This window comes from Chionomys nivalis, chromosome 14, assembly GCF_950005125.1.
Source record: "Chionomys nivalis chromosome 14, mChiNiv1.1, whole genome shotgun sequence".
In the NCBI taxonomy this organism is placed as follows: Eukaryota; Metazoa; Chordata; class Mammalia; order Rodentia; family Cricetidae; genus Chionomys; species Chionomys nivalis.
Genome location: NC_080099.1, coordinates 45,913,235 through 45,924,187, shown reverse-complemented (window position 1 = coordinate 45,924,187; position 10,953 = coordinate 45,913,235). Strand labels below are relative to the sequence as shown.

Sequence of the window (10,953 nt, the reverse complement as noted above, 5' to 3'; positions counted from 1 at the left end):
TTGAGACTCCTCCTCCAAGTCTGACTTGAGGAGAATGAAAGCTATCATCAAGAAGGACTTTATCAACACTTTATCCTCTCTCCAGAAATAATTGGATTTCCCACTCTTGGTTGTCATGCCTCTATAGCCCTTGGTGGCTCTGTTTACACAGCAAATCTAATGCAGGCTATTTTGAAAGGCACATAAATTCAATTTTATTGGGTTGGTTTGGTAAAGGATAAGGAGAGAACTACTATACATCAACAAAATTAATTATGACAACCATGTTTCGAGAATTCTTGATCCACAAATTTTCTATACATCACAATTTATTATCTTCAAAAAATGTGGGGGATAATGGGTTTGGGACCTAGGCTACATGAGACTATGTTGCAAAAAATAAACAAAAAATGTGGGAGAAGATATAGAATTACTTGTAAATTGCTGCCACTTTCCATCTGTTTCAGTCAGTCTTCTTCACTAAGTTTGAGTGATGACGTTTACTTTGTGTGAGTGATATAGGAGAGCCAGAAAAGAAGCCAAGAAGAGTTTCTTCACGAGGGTCAGCAACAAAGCACTGTCTGGGGGAATCTTCTTAAGCGTGATAGTGGAGAACTGAAAATAAATTGTACTTAAATTTAAAAATTGCAGTTAGTAGCCAACACTCAAAAGGCAGAGCCAGAGGACCTTTGAGTTCAAAGCCAGCCTTAAAATAGTGAGCTCCAGTTCAGCCAGTTACATAGTGAGACTCTGTATTTAAGAAGAAAAAGTTGCAGTTAGAAAACCGATGTCTACAGGGGTTGTGACTTTATACTTGATAAGTATGAAATATTGTGAAGCATGGTTTGTTTTCTGATTTAAAAAGAAAAGGCATAGTCAAAAGCATCACTTGCTTCTCACACTTTAAATGTTCCCTAAAGTTTTAGGCTTTTCCTTCAGTGACCCATGCAGCTCATTAGTTTCTGTGGCCTTTTCTAGAAGCACTCTGATTCTTAGCTCCAACTTCATATTTTCACCAGCTTCTAATTTCCACAATGGAAACATTTAGAACAAGGTACTCCGGATGTCAGGGCTCTGACTATCTATAGTATTAAAGACGTTTGCATAGTAGTGCTGCCGCCTAAAGATGAGGTGAATATGAAAGCAATTCAAAGAAAATGACCCATCACTCTTCAGCCCTTCTCATTTGGTGGCCTCTAACCAGAGATTAATGAGTATTTTGTTGCATTTTAAAAGTGTAAGTTCAATTGTTCCACAATGTATTACTGAGTATCATGTTCTATAGCACAAATCTCAAATTCAAACCTTTTAAGCGGTCCCTCTAATTCTTTTCAGCCCTTCACCACTATCTACAACATATAAAAAGGCCATCGAATGATACTCTGAAGACAACAGTGGAGGGTGGTGGACAGAAAGACTTAAGCTTTCTCCTTCATGGGTGAAACCATCCTTAAAATTCTGGACAACTAACTTTTCCAACTCAAAAATTCTTATCTCTAAACCAGGATGTACCGTGCATCCTTTCTACTTTTCTCACGGTTTCACCAGATAAAATTCTCTTGAAGATTAGTGAACTTTAAAGTTCTATTGCCTAACAACAGGGCATTTGTCGTGGATATTCAAAATAACTTTAAAATCTGGTCAGTTAAGTTACTTTAAGAACAAAACGTTCATTACTCCGTAGTTAGAGGCGAGAACGTGTTGGAGACAGGCTGAAGAGTAACGGGTCATTTCTTTTGAAATGCTTTTTTAGTGGCCTCTTTATTTTCCCAAATAATATATGGCTTCTCTGGGAGATCTATTTAAATAAAGATGGTGAAAGCCGATTGTTATTTATTCTGCAGATCATCATTAGCTGATCTATGTCAATTCTGTGTGCTGAATGTTGATCTCTGAGATAATGTTACATGCACCAAAAATCTCAAAGTTGGGAAGATGTCATAAGCAATCTTAAAGGACATTATACAGTCCTGGCTTTCACCCCTGCATAGCAATTTATGAAAAATAATTCGCCCCTTCTACTCTCTCTGCACAAAGACGCATAAATAATATTTATCAAGGTTTTGTCCTTAGTCACATTCCCTCAAAGGGGCCCAGCTTCACCTACACTGCGTGGGAGGCTGGGCAGCAACCCCACACTTCCTGTCAATGGTTGCTGGAGCAAGAGCCTCATCTAGCCTCTCCGCTGTCGCTAATTCCGCCCCTCCAGCCCCTCTTGGCGGGTGTCTGAAGGCCAAGGTGAGACCCTCCCGGGAGATGAAAGACTCGCCGCCTCTGAGCCAGCCGGGCGGAGGGAGGGGGCGTGTGTCGAGGTGGCGGCAGCAGCCGCAGTGACGCTGAGGCCCTAACGCGGAGCTGGCGCAGGCCCTTCAGGCTTCCACCCGGGCCTGAGCCCCGCCTGGGCCTCGAGAACGCCGGCGCGGGATGAGCCCCCTAGGGGCGCCCCGGGAGCGGGGTGGGGAGGGAGCAACCACCCGGGCACGGTCCTCAGACGCGCCTCGGGGCCTGGGCTGCGGTATTGACGCGCCAAGAGCGGCGAGGGCGCGCTCACGCGTACGAGGCAGGGACGAGGAGCGCGCTCGCCTCCCGCGGCCGCCACGGAGCCGCGAGCGCGAGCCACGGAGGGGGTGGGCAGCGCGGGGCGCGCGCTGACGTCGCCGGGAGTCACGCAAAGAGCGCCGGGTTACGCGCCGACGTCTGGCTGCCACGACTCGCCGTGGCGGCGGCGGCGGCGGCGAGCGGATCCCGCTGGGGAAGAAGGAGAAGGAGAGAGGGAGAGAGAGAGTGAGAGCCGGAGGGGCTGTGAGTGAGCGGGAGGAGCCGGGTGTCAGCCCGGCCTGCCCGCGGGAGCGAGACCCAGAGCGAGCGAGTGAGGCCCGAGCCCGCCGCGCGGCCGCCGCCTCCGCCTTCTCCCCTCCCCTCGCGGCCCGCCCCCGCCCGCAGCCCGCCCTCCTCGCGGCTCAGCCCGGAGAGCCCGAGAGAGGCGCCGTTCGGCTCGCGCCGCCGTCCAGAACAGGTGTGCGCGCGCGCCTCCCCCTCCCTCCTGCTCGCGCCCGCCTCGCGCGCGCCGGCCTCCCTCCCTCCAGCCCGCGCCCTCCCTCACCTGCGGCAGGACAGCGCCCGCCAGCCCGCCCGCCCCGGTAAGCCCCTTGCGACCTTGCTTGCTGTCACTGCCACAGTCGAGGTGCCGCCCACCCTGTCCCCTGCCACAGTCCTCTCGCAGCCCAGAAATCATTAGAGTGCCATTGCAGACCCAGGCGGTGCAGCAACGCCCCCCCCCATCCCGGGCCTGGCGGAGACGAATGAACCCCCTCCCGCTTCCGAGAAGGAACATCATAACATTTCCCCCTTTAAAGAACAATTCTCCCCCCGCAGGCACTGGAGACCATCAATGATGCGGGCTTTTTGTTTGTTTGTTTTTTTCCCTCTTCCATCTCTGAGCTCCATTTCCACAGACCACAGTGGCCCCGAGGCCTGGGACAGTGCGCTAGACGTGGCTGACACTCCCAGTCCTGCATCCTTTGGAGGTGGGAAGAGGAAGGAGGGATCTATAAATTAGATTCCACTACCAATCCTTCTCCCGCTCCGCCCCCCCCCCGCATTACATACGCCCAAGGTGCGTTGTTGGCTTTTTTGCTTTTTTGTTTTTTTACATTTTTTTTTAAAGGGCAAAGCAAATCGGTGCTGACATCGCCAGGCCCAAGGATGGGTGGCCCGAGCAATAGCCTGAGCGCTAGGTCTGCCTGCCTGCTCATTAGCTTTTGTCGGGGTGAGGGGTGGCGGTGGGGGCAAAGGAAGGGATGTGAAGCTGGAGGATCTCCTCTGAGACCGACAGCAGGACCAGAGGTGACTTGCGATGTTGTAGGAACCCTGCAAATGTATCTACCATAAGCCTGAACTTTGGTAGAGAGAGGCCCCTAGAGACCTGCAAGGTGTAACAGAGCTGTCGGCAGTCGTCCCCCTCCCCCGAAAAATGCCACCTTTTCCTTTGTCTCTGAGGGAACTATTGGAGGCTTGGTTTTCTTCTGGGCCCCTTACGTTACTGTCCAGCTAAGGACTTTAAGGCATATTTTAGCAGTGATGTCCATGTTACCGTCCCATGTCCTTGGAAGGGAGATTTACAATAGGCTGGATTTGGTTTGGCATCTTTTGGTAGACTTCCAGAGGGGAAAGGAAAATTTTTATTTACTTTAAGACCCCCTTTGTCCCCGCCCAAAAGACTTAAGGGAATTGCGGCTTTGAAAATTGGAGTGTTGGCTAAAGTATGGAAAAAGTTGCTGATTTCAGTTCCTTGAGTATAGTACTAGTAAAATCATTTAAGTATCAGATGAAGAGAGAGCTTTTGACATTTGAATCGGTTTTGTTTGGACCTTTGGGGTCCGTAAAATGTTGGGTTCTGTGCATTTTTTTATGGAATTTAGAATGTGTGCTAAATTTAACTCTTCTGCAGATGTTTAAGATGAAAACCTTTTGGAAATGCAAAGGTTATTTATCACTAAATATTTCTTTTCTGAATTTGAATATTTAGTTCATATCTTTAGTTCTAAATACTCATACAGTGTCAAAGCTAATTTTCGAGAGTGGGTAGGCTGTTGAAAGCTTCTTTAAAAGGACTCGGGCAGTATTAGTGCTGTGAGATGGTTATGGTGCTAGCGTCCGTCCGTTTACTTGTGTCCCTTACTCCCTTGGTGGAAGCCCTAAAGAAATGGGGAGTTCTTCTGCTTTGAACATTTGCAGCCTAACATTCTGGTTTTTTAATGATTTAAGTATTGAAGATAATTGTCTGGTTTAACCCAAGTAGCACTTGAATAAAGTTCAAATGTTCTCTTTTGGGGGAAGGAGGGATTTGGGCTTTGTAAAGTATTAATGTGTTGTTTCTGTTGGGAGCACTACAATCAAGAGTTTACTATACAGAGGTAAATAGCTTCTCTTCAAGTTTATTTTTATTACTATGTGTTGTTTTTTCCTGTAAAAATAAAAGGTGAATTACATTATTTCAGAATCCCTGTAGTTGAGGCAGAGGAAAATTGAGGGTTTTTTTTTCCCTTCTTGGTCTATCTCAGTCTGTGTCCTTATGCAAAAAAAAATGTCGGTAAGTTTGTTAAATATGTAGTGACTAAAAAATTTTTTTTAGTCTTGATTCTCTTTAAAGTGTGTAATAGTGTTGATAAAGAGACTCAAAGGACCTAGAAATCTTTATCAGCTAAATGTAAGCAATTTTTGAGTGAAAGGGAAATAATTCTTTTTGATGATTTTTCATTAATATAAATATTTTGCTACACATTATATTTCGTTTCTTTTTAGTTTTTCCTACACTGGAATGAAATTGTAAGGTTAGTCTTAACAGTTATGTATATTGAAGTAATAGATTCAAAGAGCTAAACACTAGAAAAGGTTTTTCATTTATCAAGTTAGTATATTTAGGTAGTTAACAAATGGCTAACAACCTCTTTAAATCTACAATTTTCTTAAAGATCTTCAAAGCCAGGATGCAAATATAATTTTTAAATTTCTACTTAAAGTTCTAAACATTTTAAGACTATCCTGTATGTTAATATTCATTTCTTCCTGGCTGCATTTTAAGACGAATGTCATACCTGTAGCCTAAGGAAAGCCGCCTTTTACCTTTTAGAAAGGAAAAAGTCCACATTTACAAGCTTATCCTGAAGTTGACGCTCTTGATGAAGTAGTAAAAATATGCTACCTAGCTAACATTGTTGAATTGTTTGTGGGGGAAGCTTCAGTCTTGTTTACTTTTTAGATATAAAGAAGAGCTGCTGGCTTGTACAGGTAGAAATTACATATACAATGACTGTATAAAGCGTATAATTACTCAGAAGTCTCAGTCATTTGCTGGTTTTCACTCGAAATTCCCACTCTAAGTGTGCAAATGATATTTAATTTGTATTCTACTTAGAAACCCCATCAGTTGCCTTTCCTCTGAGGAAAATGTCAATTCCTGGTGATAGCTCCTCTTCCCAGAAAATCAGGGCTCTCCAAAATTCAAACTGCTTCAGAACCCCTGGAAATAAATGTTTGTATTAACTGCGAAGTTGATCCGGGAAGGCGATTTGGAACCCCAAGTCTGGGAGAATGTAGGGACTGGCTGTGGGTGGCCTCATCAAAATCTCATGGCCTTGCTATCTTGAGCTCTCATTAGGGGTATGGTTTTGTTCTTTGTAAAGTAAACTCTTGAAGAAGGGCAGGTGCCTCTCTAGAACCGGACTTCACTGGACCTTTCCTTCAGTTACAAGTGGAAGCGTGGAAGCCTGAGACCAGGAGACCGCTTTGTTCTATGCAGATCCCGCGTCACTCAGCATTTAGGTTACTGGAGTTGCCGGGGTCTATCCAGGGTCCTGACTGTTTCAAGGAACAATCAGAGCCTGTAGGCACCTCTGTGTCTTCAGGAATTTGTTTTTGTGGTAGGAAATCCTCTAAAAGTTCCTGTTTCCCTTAACCCAACAGACTTGGGGATGGAGGAGAGAGTGCAGAAAACTCAGCACTGAAAAGGCCCTATGTGTAAGTGATTGCTTCTAAATTAAGGAGAAATTCTTTGTGAGGCCCTTAGCAAAGGTTTCTGTTTCAGAGTGAGCTTCCTCTTCAGGGAGCACTTTCAGATGTCACTGTATGCAGGTGCATGTTTCTCAGGCTGGTTCTCGGGATTCCCTAGTTTGCTCTTTGGTGACCAGGGTTATTTGCCCTCTTTCTTCTTTATTAATGGGAAGTGAATGTGCCTAACACTAAAATGGAGCTCTTGCTGGGGACAGAGGTTAGGAGAAGACAGAGATACAGAAGACATATACACCCAGTGGACAGGTTTGCCCCCAATATAAAAGGCCATATTAAGGGGCTTTTCGGGCTCAAGACCTGTAAGGCATCTGTCCATAGACTGGTCTTACTTTAATTCTTTCCCCATTAGGCAACCTTATAATTACCGGTTTCTGCAGCTAAGTGGGGAAGGCGGCTCCTTACTGTGGAAGGAAAGGAGTTCAGTAGAAGTAGAACCCGCAGATGAATAGGCATATTTCTAGGGTAGAGGCAGCAATCTGTGTCGAAAAAGCCAGAGATAAGGCTGCATGGTCTGTATCCTCTCCAGTAATGTAGAGTTTGGAGTCATTGGCAAGGGTCTTCAGGAAATAGGCCTTCGCTGTGCCACAGGGCTGCACACTGCAGTAAAGTACGAGCACACACTATCTTTCTGGGTGTTGGAAAAGAAGCCCTAGATTATGAGTTATAGTTTAAAAAGAAAATTTTTATTTCTGAGCTCCATCTTTATTCTTGGGCCCCTTCCTATGGGCACAGGAGATTCCTTTTAGTAGCTAAGACTGATTGGTTAATTAATGGTCAGTAATCTGTCTGCATAAAATCCAAGATCTTTTAATGTTTTACCGGGGGTGGGGGCTCTTTTGGATACTGGAAGTTTCTGGGTGGAAGAGTAAAGGGGTAAGCAAACCTGCTTTAATGAATCCCGTAAGGAACTGCGTTTCCCAGGAAATTCCTGACATTTTTAGTTCATGAATTTCCGAAAGCCTGATTGGGTTTTCTCCTCCATTCTGGGTCCTTCCAAAAGAAGAGTGGGCCGGGGTCTGAATACTCTCGGCAGGGTCTGGTTCATCTGCAGAGCTGGCCGACAACCCAGGCTGGGCTGAGCCCTAAGCATGGTGCCCCCCTTCCCAAATCTCAGAAGGAGGAGGGGGGAGGCAACCAAGCAATCCTGGTCCCAAAGGGGTCTGGTTGCAGGTTTTGGGGTGAGTGTGGGTTTCTTTTCTATTATTGTTTGGGAGTAAGGGCATAGCCTACGGGAATAGGCACTGCGGGCACCTCGGCCCTGGTGCGGCTACTGTCCTTAGCCCAGCTCCCCCCGCTGGTGAGTGCGCCCGCCCGACTGTGCGGGGCTGCGGTTGGGGGGAGGGGGGAGCGGGATCATCTGAGGCCAGAGCCGCTGCCGTGCGCGGGGAGGGGGAGCGGCGGGAGCGAGGGGAGGGAGAGGGGAGGGACGGGCTAGGTGTCTGCTGCTCCGCGCCACTGCTGCCGGCGCCCGGTCCTCGTCCCCAGCAGCCCCCTCTGCAGCTAAGGGTTTACCACCGCAGCACCTCTTTTCCTCGCCTGCCTCTTCGGCCACGGCTCTGCGGTAGGAGACAGTCCTGCCGGGTGGCGGGCAACGCTGTCTGGGTTTGGGTCTGGGTCAGGCCCACAGGGGAAAGGGAGGCCGTGACTCGGTATACCCTCTGCGTCCTACTCTGCTGTGCTACGCAGGCCCCTCCCCCAATCTTCTCTTTGGGGGTCACTGGAAAGCAGAGTCAGGCCTGATCTCTGTGCTTAATACGGCATACCCCCCCCCCAGTTCCCCGGGTCCCCAAGTCGAGGCCGCCTGGGATCTGGCCAACAGGGGTAGCTACGGCGGCGGTGGCGGCAGAGGCTGCGGTGGCAGCAGAACTGCGACGCGGCGCTCGCTCCCCCACTCTGGAGAGGGGTGTAGGGCGAGGGCCCGCGGGTGGGCGCCGCCTGGCGGGCAGGCGGGCAGGGTTGCTGGCCTGGGGAAGGGGCGCAGTCACGTGCCGGCGGGCGGGTGGGCGCGTACAGTAGGGCGTCCTGCTACTGTACTGGGGAGTCAGTGCCCTGTTACCGGGTCTCGTCTGTCTCGTCTCTCCCGCAGATCTCGCGAGAGTGGCTGACTGGCTGTGGGGGTTGCGGCGGCAGCAGGCGGAGCCGGGGAGGGAAAGCAGCGGCGGCTGAGGCGACTGAGGCGGCGGGCGGAGCGGCAGGCGGCGGCGCGGCGGCGGAGCGCAGCATCATGGCGGACCGAGACAGCGGCAGCGAGCAGGGTGGTGCGGCGCTGGGCTCGGGCGGCTCCCTTGGGCACCCAGGCTCGGGCTCAGGCTCCGGCGGGGGCGGTGGTGGCGGCGGGGGCGGCGGCGGCAGTGGCGGCGGCGGCGGGGCCCCGGGGGGGCTGCAGCACGAGACGCAGGAGCTGGCCTCCAAGCGGGTGGACATCCAGAACAAGCGTTTCTACCTGGACGTGAAGCAGAACGCTAAGGGCCGTTTCCTGAAGATCGCTGAGGTGGGCGCTGGCGGCAACAAGAGCCGCCTCACCCTCTCCATGTCTGTGGCAGTGGAGTTCCGCGACTACCTGGGCGACTTCATCGAGCACTACGCGCAGCTGGGCCCCAGCCAGCCGCCCGACCTGGCCCAGGCACAGGACGAGCCACGCCGGGCGCTCAAGAGCGAGTTCCTGGTGCGCGAAAACCGCAAGTACTACATGGATCTCAAGGAGAACCAGCGCGGCCGCTTCCTGCGCATCCGCCAGACAGTCAACCGGGGGCCCGGCCTGGGCTCCACGCAGGGCCAGACCATTGCGCTGCCCGCACAGGGGCTCATCGAGTTCCGTGACGCTCTGGCCAAGCTCATCGACGACTATGGAGTGGAGGAGGAGCCGGCCGAGCTGCCCGAGGGCACCTCCTTGACTGTGGACAACAAGCGCTTCTTCTTCGATGTGGGCTCCAACAAGTACGGCGTGTTTATGCGAGTCAGTGAGGTGAAGCCCACCTACCGCAACTCCATCACCGTGCCCTACAAGGTGTGGGCCAAGTTCGGACACACCTTCTGCAAGTACTCGGAGGAGATGAAGAAGATTCAAGAGAAGCAGAGGGAGAAGCGGGCCGCTTGTGAGCAGCTCCACCAGCAGCAGCAGCAGCAACAGGAGGAGACCACCGCTGCCACCCTGCTACTGCAGGGTGAGGAAGAAGGGGAAGAAGATTGATCAAACTGAATGAAACACACACACACACACACACACACGCATACACGTACGTGTACACACACACACAGCCACACACAGAGAAAATATACTGTAAAGAGAGAAAATAAAAAGTTAAAAAGTTAAAAAAAAAAAACTTAAACTCCAAGGGAGCACCACCCACAGAACCTCCACCAACTGACAGTTTCTCTTCTTGACTTGCCACCCATCGCTGGATGTTGTCCACTTTATCCACCATGTAAAACAGTAAGCAGCTGCTAAAAACAAAAAACAAAAAAATATACAAAAAGTAATAACATTATATGAACTGTGTTTCCTACTTGATTAAAAAATATAAAGAACTGAGTGTTTATTTCCCTAATTAACCAAGAACTTTTGTACACGTTTAAGCTATTATTATTAAAAGTGTTTGCAAAATGGTCAAGATTATAATATTGCTGAATTATATAAAAAGTCCTTTTCATGTTGAGCTAACATTTGACTTTAGCACAAAAAAGAGATATTTTAGAACACGTAAAATAATATTTTTAGTTTTTCTCATTTTGTTACCAAATTTCAAACCTTACATGGAGGTTATTATAGTATATTTGACATCCTATATACCTGTGATTAGAGATGTGTATATATATGAGGGCTAGGCATGCTGTGTGTCTGAGCTTTGTCTAAATGTTATGCAGAAGTTTGTAGAGTTCAAGGTACGTAGGTTTAATTCATGCAAGGTAAACAATAAGTGCTCTCTTTTATACAATATGCATTGCATCTGGACCTTAAACATATAAAAATGGTCAGTGAAACTTCTGTGAACATGAAGAAATTATTAAAAAAGGCATTTAAATGAAATTTGCTAAGTTGTGATTTTTATGGTTGGAACCAAAGTTATTCAAATAGTAAAAGAAAAAGAGAAAGAAAAAAGGAAATTTCCCATAATATTTTTCTGCATCTGTTTGCTTTGACTGAGTAGGTGTTTTGTTATTATTGTGTATATGAGATGTACTTGTATTGTTCATAATATATATTTTTTATTATGTGTAGAAAGATTTTAAAAACCTAACTAACGTGCAGCAATTTCCAGTGAACCTGTACTTGGATATCAGGTAGTGAGTCTATTTGTGGTCACTAGCACTGTCTCCTAAACTTGTAAGAGGTCTGAAGCTATCCTTTGATTTTTTTGCCAGTGCTATTAACTTATGTAGACCTGTTTAAAAGCAAAGCAACAC

The 10,953-nt window shown here is 48.3% G+C and overlaps 1 protein-coding gene across 4 annotated transcripts; it reads left to right on the top strand.

Moving 5' to 3' along the window:
* The first annotated feature begins 2,129 nt into the window (after nt 1–2,129).
* On the top strand, nt 2,130–9,740 carry Pura (purine rich element binding protein A). 4 transcript variants are annotated; one of them, XM_057789111.1, is made up of 2 exons: nt 2,130–2,217; nt 8,636–9,740. In XM_057789111.1, exon 2 carries the CDS (start codon nt 8,774–8,776, stop codon nt 9,737–9,739), a length of 966 nt encoding a protein of 321 aa, XP_057645094.1. In that variant the 5' UTR covers nt 2,130–2,217; nt 8,636–8,773; the 3' UTR covers nt 9,740. The 4 variants fall into 4 exon arrangements, with proteins under 4 accessions (XP_057645094.1, XP_057645096.1, XP_057645095.1 ...); XM_057789113.1 differs by lacking the exon at nt 2,130–2,217 and adding an exon at nt 2,674–2,995; XM_057789112.1 differs by lacking the exon at nt 2,130–2,217 and adding an exon at nt 2,674–3,119.
* The last annotated feature ends 1,213 nt before the right edge of the window (nt 9,741–10,953 follow it).